Source organism: Anastrepha ludens, chromosome 6 (genome assembly GCF_028408465.1).
Source record: "Anastrepha ludens isolate Willacy chromosome 6, idAnaLude1.1, whole genome shotgun sequence".
In the NCBI taxonomy this organism is placed as follows: Eukaryota; Metazoa; Arthropoda; class Insecta; order Diptera; family Tephritidae; genus Anastrepha; species Anastrepha ludens.
In genome coordinates, this window is record NC_071502.1 from 9,583,900 (window position 1) to 9,600,741 (window position 16,842).

Below are 16,842 nucleotides of genomic sequence, written 5' to 3' on the forward strand. Positions count from 1 at the left end.
GAAAAATAAATAAATAATTAAAAGTGCTTTCAAATAAATTTTTTCTATTCAGTTTTATTCTTCGTTTTTATTTTATGCTAAAATATTTCCAATCGTTTCGGATTTGCGCTTAAGTTATAAACAGCATCCTTGCAAAACACTTTTCAATATTTGTTTTTGTAATTTATGTTACATTTACAATTTATGTATGCGTGTATATTTTTTAATTTTTAATATTAATTTAACATTTTTAAATAAAAATATTTCTTTTTAATTACTTAATTTTAATTTTATTTAAGTTAGTTTAAGATTAAGCTAAAATTCTTCGATGTATTAACACAAGTTATTTTTTATTTTTTGTTTTTTTTTTTCAATTGAACTAAAAACACAGCTGTTGAAGCAAAGCCAAAACAATTCAATATTTCGATTTTTCTAAAATTATGCTAAGTTGAGCAACAGCCTGAACAGCGTTTTTAGTTGAATTAAAAGCCAGTTAAGAGGGAGAGAAATAAGAACTTAGGCAAAAAATATGTAATTAGTACAAAAACCAACTGGGTTAAAATTCGTTAGGAAATTGGTTTTTAAGAATAATTATTTTTTTAAGAAATAAAATTTTTTTTTCAGAAAAATAATTTTTTTTGTTTTGTTTTTATACAAATAGTTTCTATGATAAATGCTTGAAATGCTAAAATAAATAGTAAGGCAATAAATAAATAAATAAATAGTTCAATAAATAGTTTGATTGCTTAAAAGTATACAATAAATATTTATATAAAATAAATAATAAACAATTCAACGTCTGATTGCTATTACGAACTATTCGCTTCGTTTGGTGCTTTTAAAATTAACTAACAAAATAATATGCATGTATTTGTGTGTGTTTTCTCTGTTGTTTCATAAAATTACTTTAAAACTAAGACAAAATATAAATTTGCATTTAAACATTCAGACTACTTAGGCACAATTCGTTTTTTGTTTTGTTCTATATAAATTACGGCAAATTTGGTTGCCCCTCCCATGCCCCAGGTGCACAATATCAAAACGTATACGCTTGTTAACCTACAAATTGTTGGTGGTGGTTGGTGAAGTTGTAGACAATTCCATTTCTTTGAAGTTTGCTTGCGATTTTATAGCACACAGAGTGCATGCGCCTCAAAATTATGCTCAGCCTCAACAAGGGAATTTATTTTTTTTATATAAATATTATTAAAGATTTATATTTAAGTGAAAAAGTCGGTACAAGCTATGTGTAGCTGACCTTGGAAGTGGAAGATTTATATAAAACACAAAATCTTTGCATACGCTTAGGCGCTGAGCTTGGATTTTTAGCTGACTTACAGCCTACTATCAGCAGCGAAAGCAGAAAGCACTTGTTGGCAACAAATAACTCCGTCGAGCCAAAATTTCTTAACGTTCCGCAAGGATTTATGGCCTCTTTGCCCACTGAAGAACTAAATCATATGCCTACACACTCATACACACAAATTTGAATGCTACCTGTGGCGTTGACGGCCCAAAGTTGTTCATTTACTTTCGCTACCAAACAGCGGGATATAAGCTTTGCAGGCGACTCCGCCATTTTTCGTTTTCACCTTTATGAGTGTATGTATATGTCTGTGTGTTTGCGACACAAGCAACTTATTTTAGCGCTCATTTTGTTGAATTTTCTAATCTTCACTTTCCCCCACAAATTTTCTGTTACTTTTTACATTTTCACTATTTTCGTTTTTACAATTTTCAAATTATTTTCGCTATGTTTACTGCTGTTGTTAGATTATGTGTACCAACGCGTATACTTGTATGTGTGTGTGTGCGTATCTAACTAAATATTTATATGTATGTATTTAATATAATATTTATAATGACATTGTTGGTATTGCTATTGCGTTGCGCTATGTACTTGTGTTGTTATTGTTGTTCGACTATTGCTCTTCGACGCATTCAATTCTATTTGACTCCCGTTATGCTTCGCAGCCAAGGCTTGTAGAATGTCGTGCGCATATATACGCCAGGCAGGTAAGGCGCCGCACATTTGATGCCATGCGACACAGTGCCGGCCAACTCGTAACGACCGTCGGGACGTTGCAGCACCAGTGGACCACCGCTGTCACCCTATAGAGAGGGAAAAGGAGAAAACAAAGAAATATGATGCCATTAAAATGTTTGCTGATTAATGCGTAGCGTTGAGGATATATTCAATAATTTCGCACTTTAAGAATGCAGCAAGCGGAATATGGTATTTTCTGATGATAAGAAATGTCTTCCTCAAGAGGTAAATGAAAAGAAAATCGCTTAAAACAATTGGCTAGGTTACTTAGCTTTAATGAATGTTAGATTGGACTTTATTAGGTTTTATTATACAGGGTTTGATTGAAGAGTAATGAGCCTTATTTTTTTTTAAGCAGTTTTATTAAACCTTTTGGCTTAACCAACTAATATTCTTCAAAATAGGACCCTCAATACACCGCTGGTGGCGGTCCTTCCACTGCCGGAAACATTTTTTAAACTCATCCGCCGGAATCGCGTTCAATTCGGCTGTCACAGTTTTTTGGATCGCCTCGATGGAGTCGAAACGCCTTCCCTTCAGCTTTCTTTTCAGGCGCGGGAACAAGAAGAAGTCCGGAGGGAACAGGTCTGGGCTGTAGGGAGGGTGGGGAATCAACGGAACCCCCACCTTGGCCAATGCAGAGGTGCAGAGGAAGGTGGTGTGCGCCGGCGCATTGTCGTGATGAAGGGTCCAATCGTTGACGAGGTCGGGGTGAGCCTGAACGACGCGATTTTTCAGCTGAAGGAGCACTTCTTTGTAAAATGATGCTTCCTGGAGGTACAAACTCCTTGTGGACGATGCCTCGAGAGTCGAAAAAGATGATCAGCTGCATTTTCGCCACTGCAAAGGTCCAACGATCATTTTCCCCTACCAGCCGATTCGGATGATCGCTTGGCAGACGCTCTGCGCGGGAAGGCTCATTACTTTTCAATCAAACCCTGTGTTAAGTTAGGTTAGGCTAACTTTGGTTAGGCTAGATTAAGCCAGTCAGAGTTAAGTTAAGTTGGAAAAAGTTAAACATATTTTAATTTACGCTAGCTTAGGGTATACTCGTTTACGTTATATTAAAATAGCTTAAGTTACAGTCTATATCAAAGAAAAGGAACCCCGATTATTCATGAAGCATGAAAGATATATATTTAAAATTCTTTTAAAGCCTGGTATCTTTTGGTATGTTTTGAACCAACTTGTATACGTAGCTCATCGACAAACAGGACTCGATTTTACGAACTTGACGCAGGAGTTGCTTTCAATCATGAGCTGGCCTTCCGGCAAGATGCGTTTTCATAGTTCCCCACACATTTTCAATGGGGTTGGCGTCTGGGGACTGGGAAGGCCAGTCCAATACTGTGATGCCATTTTCTTCTTTCGTTGTTTCTCAAGCAGTGGTTTTCTGAGAGCAGTGGTTTTGATGATGCGGGGCAGTAGGATATGTTCGTCTCCTTTAGTCGACGTTCGATGGTGTTGATACTCACATCCATTCCTATATAGCAAAGGGAAGGGTCCCGCTTGAAAAGTTGAACGATCACTTTATCCTACTTTTATGTAGTCACTCGCTTCAAGCCACGCTCGGAAAAGTCATCAACATTTTTGTACACCTTATACCGCTGATTCCACATCACAACAAACTTTTTTGATTTTTTAATCCATTTTACAGTCGCGGCGTAAGATAACTTCGGCCCTTTCGAATGCGTGCATAAAAAGACCGCCTCAAAACGCTTCGCGTAATTCTCACTAATTTTTGTTTGGTAGCCTTTACGGGAGAGTTTCGAACGACACTAATCTGATTTAGCACTGGCTTCGTAGCACATGAGTGGAACTATTATGCAGCAAAAAGCAGATCGAAATATATCTTGAAGCTACCAGAAAAAAACCGGTTCTTTTCTTCTGACACAGAGTTATTTTAAGTAGCGTTAAGTTATTGGGATGGGGAATAAGATCATAGCGTTTCTGTATTTTCTTTTATTTTACAATGATTTTTTTGCTCTTGGCAAAGGGTAAGTATTCATGCGATAGAATTCTTTCTGCTCTACAAAACTATGCCAATTTTATTTTTTTATTAGTTTTGGGGCTGAGAAATGGAATACCCAGTAGGCAAAAATCAACTGCTCAATCCTGCTCTTCTTTGCTTTCCATTGAGGTCAAAAAGCTGCTGAATTAGCCCAAGACACTTGCGACGTGTATGGAGAAGGTGTGATAGGCCAGCCTACAGCATGGTAATGGTTTGCGGAGTTCAAAATTGGCGACTTTGATGTCGATGACACGTCTCGCAGCAGAAGACCTTCTGAATTCTATGAAGAACGTCTCAAATCACTTTTGAAAGAGAACGGTTGTGAAATCTGTCGAGAATTGGCGGAAAAATTGAGCTGCGATCATTAAACAACTCGCAATCACCTTCATTCAATGGGATGTGCCGAAAAATTGGGAGCCTGGGTGCCTCGCGAGCTGAACAAAAAAAAAAAAAAAACAAAGAAAGTCGACTCCAAATTTCTTCTCAGCATCTCGCCCGTCTTCGAATAACTCGCGGTCATAAACAGCGCTTTTTGTACCATTTCATGACGGGAGATGCGGAATGGTGCCTATACATCAATATGAGGCAAAGAAAGGAGTGGGTGGCTCCAGACTGAGAGTCAAGTTCGCCAAAGCCGAGAGTCAAGCCGCAGCTTTATACAAAGAAAATCATGATATGTGTTTGATGGGACTAGGAGGGCATGGAGCTTTGGATAATGCTCGAAAAGAGTGCCGCGGGCAACAAGGAGCTCTACATTGCACAGCTACACCGCGTGAATGAGGCTATTCGACTGAAAAGACCCGACATGGTCAAATAAACTCCTTCACGACAATGTGAGGCCCCAAGTTGCACGAGTCATCAAAGCCGCACTCCAAGAGCTTAAATGGGGGTCCATCTTTACCATGGTTACCAGATACCAGGTTACCATCTTTTCCGCTCCCAATAGTATGTGGTTTAATCTCGCCCTCGCAAACACTCTCGAAGTAAATGAGAGACGTTTTAGCTAAGTTAGATTATCGCATGGGCAGTGATCGTTGTCAAGAAATTTGAAGCGATGCAGATATTCTTTGTAGAACCCATGTACTGTCAGGAATTGAGTCAGCTCAAAAGTGATGTCAAATGACCTTGCGTATACTTTGGCTTCTTCTGGAGATCGAAAGAAAATTTTCGTTGATGAGCCAGTAGTTTCTTGCTGATACTCTAATTGCCAAGCTGCTGCTACTTTTATGCCTATTTGGCGCTTTGCGTAGCTTATTGGAAGATCTGCAAAGGTCTTAAACAAAGGTCTGTCTCTCTCCATCAGCAGTTGCTGCTTCTTTGGCGTAAGTGTCGGGAAGCTCATTCCCCCCAATCCCCCCTACAAGGTTGTAGTTAAGGTATACGAGCGACTGTTTAGTTGAGGTTAGGTGATGTGAAGTTGGATAAAGTGAGGTTAGACTAAAGTATGTTATAGTTGCATGGTCCGATTATAATAAGTAAGGTTAGATTATGTTATGCCAGACAGGGATAAGTTCAGTTAAGTCATGGTAATTTAGGTTAAAGCTCAATGAGTTAGTTGGATGAGGTAAAACAAAGTTAGGACGGACTGGTCTCCTAACTAAGATTAGTTAAGTTAGGTTAAGTTAAGTTAGAAAAGTTAGGCTAGGCTAGATTAAGTAAATTTAGGAAGGATTAGTTAAATTTTCTAAATAATTAGGTGTAAATCCTAAGTATTTGTAGTCATGAACTATTCCTATTGAGTCATTCCAATATTTCCAGCTTCAGTTGTTTGAAAAAAAAAAACGATTACTTTTGACTTGGCAAGATTAACCTTTAATGCCCGTTGCGAGCAACAACTGTGCAGTGCATCTACCATTTGTTGGTGGCCAGAGGATGTCTATTAGGGCGGGTCGATTTAAAAATCGCTCATTGCTCTGTGAAAATCGTATTCTAGGGATCAAAATAAGAAACTTTGCCGAAGGAACCATACCTCTAAAACGAATTCTGATGTCCCCCAATTTGGGTCGAACAAAAAATCCCACTTTGACCCATTTAGAGTGCTCCAATCGAGTCCAAATGTATGACCGACCCCCTCTAACTTTGGGCGGCCGATCCACCCATGCCAGTGGCACACCCCCTGAAACTCCCCTGGGGGTTCCCCATACAATCATTTCAAAACATCACCATTTTTGGCCTTTACATGAGAAAAGAAACTAAAAAGTTCGGAAATTGGGGAACATCAGAATTCGTTTTAGAGGTATGGTTCCTTCGGTAAAGTTTCTTATTTTGATCCCTAGAATATGACTTTCACAGAGCAATGGGCGATTTTTTTGCCTCGCCACAAAAGACACTAAAAGTTCGACCCAAATTGGGGGACATCAGAATTCATTTTAGAGGTATGGTTCCTTCGGCAAAACTTTCTTATTTTGATCCCTAGAATATGATTTTCACAGAGCAATGGGCGTTTTTTTTGCCTCCCCACAAATCGACCCGACCTAGTGTCTATCTAACCTAGCAACTTCCTGTCTTACATATAAGGTGGCACAAAATTAATCACCCAATCGCAGAATTTATAATTTTTGCAACTGGCCGCGTATGTCAATAAATATTTCACACATGTGAAGTAAACAACTGCGTTATACAAATAGAGAAGCGAAGGAGGCAAAGAGAAGCGCATAAACTGCGAAATCATCATCACACAAAATAATTTTTTTCCAATTTAGTAAAAAGTTATTCAAAGTAAAATTGGTTGCATAAAATTGTACTCTAAATGGTGCCCTAGGCAGCATGGCAGTGAGAAAAAGCGCACCCAAATACGAGGTGCTATTAGAAATATTGCCACAAATACGCCAGGGTAAAAACTTGAAGGCATTGTGAGTTGAAAAGGGTTTCCATTACTTCCCTCCTTTCATTAAACCACCAAAAAAAACAAACTTTTATTTTTTATTTTTTTATGCCTTTGTCATGCGTATCATAATGCCAAAAGGTCGCAAAAGTTCAGCTAAGTGAATTCAATTTTTTTCATCTACTTCGGATAACAATTGTGCATATGTATGTGTGCACATAATGTTTGATAAATGTAAATACTCGCGTATACGTACAAATCCCAGGGCTGTTGTTATAAAAACTTGGAATATTGCTAACTTAAAGGCAAATATGGTTCTATGTATGTGTGCTCGTGCTGGTGTATGCGTGCACGTTAGCGAGGTGCATATGCTTGCGCATGAGTAAACATCAAAACAAGTACACACATTTAATATGATGTCACTGTCACTTACCTCACATGAGTCCTTTTGGCCATTGGCATAGCCGGCACACAGGAAAGAACCCAGAATTTTTTTGTTATGACCCGCTGTGTGGAACATCTCCTGGCACACGCTGTTCTCAATAATTGGCACCTGAATGCAAAGAGAAAAAAAAAGAAAAATTTAAATAAATAAATAAAATTTAAATAAATTTCTTTTTAAATAGAAACTTCAAAATTTTCCAAGATTTTAAACAATTTCGACAGAAAATCTTTATGCTGTCATCAAGTTCGTTGAACGAAAATTACTTTAACACTTGCATGGACATAGTTAAAAGCCTTAATTAGATTTAGTTTTTTATGATTAACCCACCTGAACTTCCTGCAACACTGATGGCACACCGCCGCCATACTTCAGACGCCCCCAGCCGGTGACCGTCGCCATGCGACCGGTAAAGTCCGCATGGTCGTTGGGCATACAAATTGGCACTGTGAAAGAGAAAGAAGGGAGAAAGAGGAAAACATAATTATAAACCAGTTAAAAGTTCGAAGAGAAAAATTCATAAAAACTGTTTGGAGTTTAGGTCAAGCCAAATTTGGGATTGACAATTTTTTCAATGGAAAGTTTTATGAATACTAATTATTAGGGTGAATTTGGTACTAATAAAAGTGAAATTATGTTAAGTTTGTTATTTTATTTTTAATTTTTTTTTCTATTAATATTAAGCGATTGCATAGATCACTTTTGGTAGTTCAATCGGAAGCGCAAGCCTAATGACTTTACCGCTAAACAAAAATCCTAATGAAATATTGCTTTTGCTTCCCAATCAGGGAAGTTGATAATTTTGTGAAAGTTGTGGAGGTTGAGATTGTTCAAATACTGCAGAGCTGGAAATTTTCATTCTAATAGTTTCTGTTGAACGATTTTAAGTTATACCATGATCAAGAAAAGTGTCAAAATAGTTGCTTAGGCAGAGGATGTAGCCATCCTGATGGCAGGCCAGCTTCGCTCGACTATCAGCGGGCTCATGCAATCAGCTTTAAAGGGCGTCCTTAAACGGTGCAATTTTTTTTTTTTTTTGTTTTTTTTTGGCGAGTGAGGTAGGGTTCAAAATGCCTTCGCACTCACAGCGATCGTCGTCTACTGCGTCGTGTGGTGTGGCTTCCTCTCCTTCTGGGGAGACACCCTTCCCGGAACTGCTTTCTTTATTACTTCGGGGGGGCCCAGAATGGCATCCATAAAGGACCAATGCTATTTACCCATGCCTGGGTCCACCATATTTGTAACCAGCTTTCATGCTATAGACTAGACTTCTTGTGTCTCTATCTGTGCGCCTTCGCTTTGTTGCACTGTGTCGAGGTCAATCTTTTTTTCCGTAATACTTTCTCGATGTATTTCCTTACTGCGTTTCAGTAAACCTCGTGTTCGATTGCTCATTATGTTGCTCGGTGCGATGTCACCAATCTGCTCCCTCAGAGCATTTCTTTCTGTTACAATCTTTACATCTGTTACAACTAAAAAACGTGTGTTCAGCGTCATCGCTCAACGCTTCTCATTATATGCACTTGAAATCGGTTACCTTCCCCATGCGGTGTAGGTATCTCTGGAAGGATCCGTGTCCCGAGAGGAACTGAGTTAGTAGTTCACTTCCCGAAGCTCCTTTGTATCCATTTGTCAATTCATGGAATAAGTTTCGCCGTCCATCTGCCTTTCGGTTCAGCATCTCATCGGCTTTGCCACAGCAGCATGGTTTGGCATCTCCGTTCTGAGAAGCTAGTGATGACGTGTTTCTTCTTGGAGTCCCACGCATTCATTCGCTCCCGGACCACGAGGTCGACGGGCTGCCTGCTGATCACGTAAATTGCTGCACCTGAGACAGTGCGGTAGGCTGAGGCAACTCTGAGTGCCGCTGTTCGTTGCACAGCCTCCAGTGCTTTGCGCTTGGCTTTGGAGTTTACCACAATCCCCATTCGCTGTACAGGAGAATTGAGCTTGTGGCCGCCACAAATAACTTTCTTTTGTACTGTGTTGGCCCACCCACCGATGTTTGCCATTAATCTACTTAGCATACCCGTGACCTTTGCTGCTTCTCTTTAAGGGTTAACCCAGTCAAGACCGAACTGTTCTGCTCACTGGAATATATAAGAAACAGAGTTTTCAGTTACCACCCATAGGTGGAGTAACACTGACCCTATCGAACGAAGCCAAGTATCTTTGTAATATTTTTGTATACAAAGCTCTCTTTGAAAAGGAACACGAAAGAAAGAATGAAAAAAGCTTGTAATGCCCTTATTATCTGTAAGAAGACATTTGGCAATAAACGGGGCCAGAAACCGTATACGAGCCACTGGGCGTACAATACGATCATCAGACTCATTTTGGCTTTCGGAGCTTTCGTGTTGTGGCAGGCGGTCAAAACACAATTCTACCTAAGGAATCTCTTAAAAGTCCAACGATTTGATTGTATAGGAATAACAGGTGTGCACCGATTGATGCCTCAAGTGGCACTGGAAGTGATCCTGTATATTCCACACATTGATAAATATTTTGTTTATATATTTAAAGGGATAGTGGCCAAATCTGCTGCCAGGATAAAAACAACAGGAATGCTAAAAGTAAACTCGCACGTTCATGTATCACTTCTACTAGCAGTGGAGCACTTGCAAGATGCATCGAAAATAGACTATTTGGTCCCAAGCACTATAAAATACAAGTACCTGACAGGAAGGATTCGCAGCCCAGAGGCTATCAGATGATAGTCGTCCCCACATTTATACTGACGGCTCAAAGATGGACAATGACACTGGCTCGGGAGCGTACTTGGAACAATTGTCCTTAAATTGCTCCCTTAGACTCCCAGACTGGTGTATCGTCTTCCAAGCTGAGATCTACGTCATAGACAAAGCCCTCAACGCACATCAATTCACGATATGTTAAAGAATCCCAGGCGTTCACTCTCGCCTATCCAAGAACACAACACCACAATATGCTGTGTTCGCAGTCACTCTACAGTGGAAGGAATTGAAAGAGCGTATGAGTGCGCAAGAAAGGACTCTGAGCTTGACTTTCAGCGAGTGGTAGAGGACATAAGCATTCCTCTGAACGAACTGTGCGCTGCGATTGACTTGAGCATTTCTCTAAACGAACTCTGCACTGCGATTGACTTGAGCATTTCTCTAAACGAACTCTGCATTGCGATTGACTTGAGCGTAATCGCGGCAACCAATAGAAGGTGGTCTCTGACGACTAACTGCAGGGTCTTCAAAGCGCTCTGTCCAAAACTGAATCTTAAAAGGGCAAAATGTCTGCTTGGATTCAATAGATCAACTACCAGCATCCTCACAGATGTTATAACGGATCACTGAGCTATTGGCATCCTAGCCAGTAGAATGGGTGTACCTCATAATGACTTCTGCAGGAGCTGTGGAGATGAAGAAGAAATTGAGTCGGTACATCTCCTCCTCTGTGAATGCTCTGCAAAGAAGCCGTGTCAAATACCCAGGCGATTATTTTTTTGAAAAACTGGAGGAAGTAGTTACCTTCTCGAAAAGATCTAAGTGGCTTAAGCAACTTCTTTAGCGAAAGGAAATTAAATGCAGGTATCACAATAAGCCTCAGGGCCACGGAGTGTCTTGCCTTAGACAAGCAACTTAACTAACCTAAGCTATAAATAGTCCTTTGGCTTAGTTGTTAATACCACGTCAAGCCAGGTCTTCGCTAACAGAGTAGCTGTACTCCTAATCACAAATGCAGAGTACTGGAGTTTGGTTATTCTGCAACTTGATGCCAATTGCGACCGGATTGCTGAAGCTGATGGCGGTAGATACTCCTGCTTATTAAGCATATTTGGACATTTATACGTACATGAGACAATAGATTTTATATAGTAATACTGCATACTCAGTTTCGCGTTTCCTCATAAACATCATTTTTGAAAGGACTTTAAAGTTTCAAATTGCTTTGGAAAATGTATAATTTCGTGTGCATGCGAATTTTTTGCTGGAAACAAAGAAAGTTGATTTTTGTCGGTTTATATCTTATCAATACCGATTTACACTCGTTCTGCTGAAACTGCTAACATTCCCATTCTCTGCTAACATTACTATGCTCCGTTAACATTGCTATGCTCTGCTAACATTCCTATTCTCTGCTAGCTTTGCGATGCCCTGCTTACACGATTACCAATGTTAGTGCAACATTTTCTGTTACGCTAGCAGAGTTGGGTGCTGTTATACAATTTAATACACCAACAATTACATAGGAACTACAGGATTTTAATACAATATTTTACTATAAGTATAAACTGTATTCAAAACGGAGTGAAAATAAATATGTTTCCAAATTATCCGATAAAGAGTAGAAGATCACTTTGTAAATTCACAAGTTTTTATATGAAAAAGAGGAAGAACGCCAACTAGTTATGATTTTAAATTAACTAAAGGGGCATAAATTCGACAGCAGTGGATTGCGCTATATCGTGAGGTGCAAAAGTTATTGATGTATATTATATGATCCATGATAATTACGACTACAAAAATGTGAGTGTATCAAAAATACGTTCATGTAAAATTATTCGAAAAACAATGGGTATATGTTTCATGCTCAATTTTTTCTTCCATATAAAAGTTTTATATTTGAAAAAATTGAGCAAATTAAAAAAAATGTACATCAAAATTTTTAATTTTTAATCTAATCGAATCTTCTAATTTCATCTTGATTTTTGAAATTGATTTTTCATTCGATGTTTTGCATTTTCTTCCATGTAAATCAACGTGATTTTTGAGCGACTTCAAACTTAGATTAAAAAGAAAAAAAAAAAATTACCAATAACTTTTTTTAAATTCGCTAAAATTTTGTGATTTTCGAGGTTTTCGTTATGCAATGAACAATATTTTTATAAAAAATTAACGAATTATTTTTTAACGAATTTTTGTTTTATGCAAAATACTGTTAAAAGACAAAGGGAATTAATTATATGAGCCCAAGTGTATATGTACGAGTAAATGTGCTAAAAGATTCCCACCAAATCTGCTGCTTGTTTTGGCTGTGTTGACTGAATATTGCGGTTTATCACTATGAATAAGACTTGGGTCTATCCCCATGATTCTAAATCAAAACAAGAGGCCAAAGAGTGGTGTGAATTTAGTTCTTTGTCTCCGATATGAGTTCATGTCCAGAAATCGGCTGAGAAGGTTTTAGCAAGAGCTTTTTGTTATGCGAAAAAGTTTTGTGTGCGGATTACTTTTAAACTGGCAAAATAAAACAATAACGTTTCAAGCTGCTCAACCAATGTAACTAAATCATGGCAAAATAAATATTATAAATTATTGTGACCTTTTAGACCAGCCGAAGGAAAAAATTCGTGAAAGGCGCTGTTTGCAAAAGAAAAACATATTTTTCATCATGACAATTCACCGCGTGACAAAAGCATTTTGGCAATGGCTAATGAATGAATGAATTGAAGTTGGAATTGTTGGAGGATCCACCTTACTCGCAAGATTTTGCCCTTAGCAACTTCCACCCATCTTCCATTTGTTACCAGACCTAAAACAAATCATGCGTGGAAAGCGTTTTTCAGCAAATGATGAGGTCATAACAGCTGTGGAAGTGTATTTTGCAGCCATTCCAGATTCTCACTTCAGGGATGCAATTCATAAATTGTGGTCTAATTGGAACAAGTGTATTGATGTTCAGGAATACTGAATCATTAATTAAATCATAAAAAATTGTTTTTCCCGTCGAATCGCTGAACTTATTTAATAGCTTTGTATATGCAATGTTTTTTTTTGTGTGTGTTTTTTTTACATTTCGCGTATTGAAGAAAAGTTTTATTGTTTCTTCATATAGAACCAAATGTGTACAAACATACTACGTACATACTTAAAAAATAAAAAAAAATTCCCTTTCTATTTTTTCCTGTTATTTGCTACAAAAGCTTTTATATGCTTTGAAATACCGTCCAACCCTTATCAGCTGTCTTGCGAGCTGAATGGATTATTCAATGAGTTACTGATAAATTCAATAAATTTGAGTGCCACCTGAGTTGCCTTTACATGCATTGAGTATCATATGTCAAGTGTGCAAGGTACTTAGGAGTTTGTATAGAGCGGAGTTTGAAGTATTTTAAAGTCATTTGTAAAAATATAAGAAATTACGCCAATAGAAATTTTCTTGCTTATTGACTCGATATTCGTTCCAAGTAATTTTCAGTCTAACGGATGTAGCCACAATAAGTTTAATTCAAGACTTTCCTTCGTTTCGTAGAGTGTGCCCAAATTTGTTTGGAAGCGAGAGAAACCTTTGCTTTATATGTATAGTTTTGTTACTATGAAAAACTTTCTCTCTGCAGGCTGTCCGTCTCTGGCTAAGCTAGCTTATTTACGTTTGTAGGCATTTATTGCTATCTTTTTTATCGTCACTGAATTTTGTTCTTCAATCGACTGGTTTTGCTACATAGTAAAAATTTTCTTTTACAACAGTTGAGGTCTTCCAAAATGGATACGCAATTTTATAACTGGGTATGTTGATAGATACAGCTCTGGCTGCGCCTGAAGGTATGCTAAATGTATGAAATCTTAACATTTTCTGTTAGGCCAGCAATGTTGAGTTAAGGGCTGGTAACAGAGAAGTGGTAAGGTAATTTAACCCTTAAAGGCGAGTTGTTGCTATATGCAACGAACTGAAAGCTAGCTCTTACAATCACTTAGCTTAGTTTCCTTCTACTTCGTCTGAGCTAGAGATGTCAACAGCAGGATTTCGGTCTTTATTGAGTCCTGAAAAGCACTCCAACAATAGAAAATGAGAAAGTGTTAACTTGAATATTCGCAAGTAATGATAAATCTATAAATTTGCAGATAAGTACGTGAAAATTTTTTGTTTCTCAAAATTGCAAACCACTTCTAATTTATTAAAACACTGATAATTTTAAAGAGAAACTAACCTTTGGAGAAATTTGTTTACTATTTGTTATAATCGCCCTTACCATTTTTCGCATAAAATAAAATCTATTGTAGAAATGGTCAAATGATTTTTGTTTTATTATTAGATTTTTTTATTATTGAATTACGAAATACTAAAATTTTTTTTTTCCAAAAAAAGAATAAAACACGTACTTTTTTTGCCTTTTTAACTTTTACAATTTCAAAACAAACGGAGCAAAATTGACGAAGAAGTTATCAGTATTTGAGCGTTCGTTGCTCGAGTCCGGTTTTTGAAAAATAGATTCTTCTTCTTCTTAATTGGCGCGATAACTGCTTCCGCGATTTTGTCCGAGTTTAACAAAGCGCGCCAGTCGTTTCTTTCTCGTGCTAACCGGCGCCAGTTGGATACATCAAGTGAAACGTGATCTTTCCAATGCAGAGGAGGCCTTCCTCTTCCTTTGCTAAAACCAGCAGGTATCGAATACTTTCAGAGCCGGAGCGTTTGTATCCATTCGGACGACATGACCCTGCCAGCTGGGTATATGCGATATTTATATGTCGTCGTAAAGCTCATACCGCTCATAGTCCCATCGCCTGCAGTAGCTCGATATTCGTTTGAAACTCGTCATTGCCCGCGTTCGAAATCTTCGAGCTTTTCAACAATTTTTGCCCCCTAATTTCATATGCATTCTTTCGCTTTTCCACTCAGCCATTATTCAGATGGCAATGGAGTAACATGTGAAATGGTTGCGTTGATTTTCTCTCATACGAGGGTTGCTTTGTATATTTAGTGCCATTGCTACACTACGTGTGACGAGCTGTAGTTCACAATTTTTATCGAAAATATTTGTTTTTTTTTTAACATAAAGTTGCATACAATATTTTCACTTCCGTGTTTTATTTGTGAGATGTGAATTTTCAGTGAGCTGAACCACTCAACTCGGCCAAAAAAATGGACTTAAGTCGTGCACATTTTCGTGCGATGATTTATTACGAGTTTCGATGTGAATTATCGAGACAGAAGTGCATAGATGAATTTAATTCTACTTTTGGCGTTGAAGCACCACACTTAGCCACTGTGAAACGCTGGTATAAAGAGTTCCAACGTGGCTGTCGATCTTTGCAGCATGAATTTCGCGAAGGCCGTTCAAAAACGATGGATACGAAGCGGCACTCAACAGAATCGGTATTCCAAGACGAGCTTAATTCAACAAAATTTGTTCGCAAAAAAAAACATCACAATGCAAATCATCACCTGCTTTCTCGGAAAGTGGGTTCATATCACAACTGTACCACCTTGATCAAAAAGTTCCCGAAACAACCGTCAGGTAACGCTCTAAGTCAACTGATTTGAAGTCTGCTTTTCTTGTTAGCTATCCACATCTGTGATTAATATTCCCACCAAAATTTTACCGCCACTGCTTGACATTTGTAAAAGTCGCCTTGAGTAAATCTACCTCTGCAAGTGTTTATGGGTTTTTACTGTTTTAAAAAGTGAATTTGAGTGTGCAACAACGAGTTTGTACTAAATTTTGCCTTAAACATGGATTCAATGGTGCGAAAACCTTAGAAATGTAGGGAAGCAGTTGCGGTAATGATACTCTGAAAAAAAAAGCCGGTTACGAGTGGACATTGCATTTCACGATTTGAGTTTGGGCCGTGTTGCTGCAAAGTTGGTCTCAAAGCATCTGAATTTCATGCAAAAAAGGGACAGCATTGATACCGCCAAAGACATGTTTCCAAGGCTGAATCCGTTGAAACATTTATCAGTCATATCATTACTGGAGACGAGACGTAGGCTTATGAGTACGACACGCAATTCAGGCATCAGACGAGTGAGTGTAGAGTTCCGAATGAACCAAAACCGAAAAACACGTCGTTTTCAGTCCAAAAAGAAAGTGATGCGCATAGTTTTTATGAATTACAACGGTATTAAGCACTACGAATTTTGGTCAGAAGGTCAGACAGTTAATAAGGACCAGTATTTGGGCGTTATGAGGCGTTTATGTGACGCAATTCGTCAAAAAAGAAAAGATTTGTGAGGAAACAACTCATGGATTTTGCATCATGAGCACGCACCACCGCACACTGCCATCATTCTCTGTGAATTTGTGATCAAGTACGAAACGAATACCATCCAAAAGCCATTACATTAACCTGATATGGCTCTCTGCGATATTTTTCAAAAAAAGTTTCATCGAGTTACAAAACCACTACGGGGAACGCTCTTTAGCAGCCGCAAGGAAGTAATGGAACAGCTCTGATAGCTATACCGAAAACAGAGTGCCAGAAATGTTTCAAGAGCTGGATCAAACGCGTCATAAGTGTATTGCAGTTGATGGGGGGAGTACTTTGAAGGCGATAATGTAACTATTGCGCAATAAAATTGTGTTTTGAATTTTCTGCATATATTCCGGGAACTTTTTGATCAAGGTGTATTACAAGAGAAACTTGAAACAATCAATTATGAGTTTTATACAAACATTTGTTTGTCAGAAGTTTTTGGTGAGTTAAGGAAAATTAATGGCCGACGGCGGTGAATCTTCCCTCACCAATCCAATGCGGAGTCTCACGTATTGGCTCACAGAAGAACGTTTTTGAGCATTCAAAAGATGGAATTAATGGGTTATTCGCCTTGCAACCCTGATTTGGTAACTAATG

The 16,842-nt window shown here is 38.3% G+C and overlaps 1 protein-coding gene across 1 annotated transcript in view; it reads right to left on the reverse strand.

Moving 5' to 3' along the window:
* Nucleotides 1-1,866: 1,866 nt before the first annotated feature.
* Nucleotides 1,867-16,842, reverse strand: part of LOC128868044 (serine protease filzig) — a 107,209-nt gene continuing 92,233 nt past the window's right edge. The window contains exons 5-7 of the mRNA XM_054109765.1: nucleotides 7,634-7,749; nucleotides 7,295-7,414; nucleotides 1,867-2,091 (exon numbers count right to left, since the gene is read on the reverse strand). Of these exons, the coding sequence (XP_053965740.1) occupies nucleotides 1,927-2,091; nucleotides 7,295-7,414; nucleotides 7,634-7,749 (401 nt within the window). The 3' untranslated portion in view covers nucleotides 1,867-1,926. The remainder of the gene's footprint in view (nucleotides 2,092-7,294; nucleotides 7,415-7,633; nucleotides 7,750-16,842) is intronic.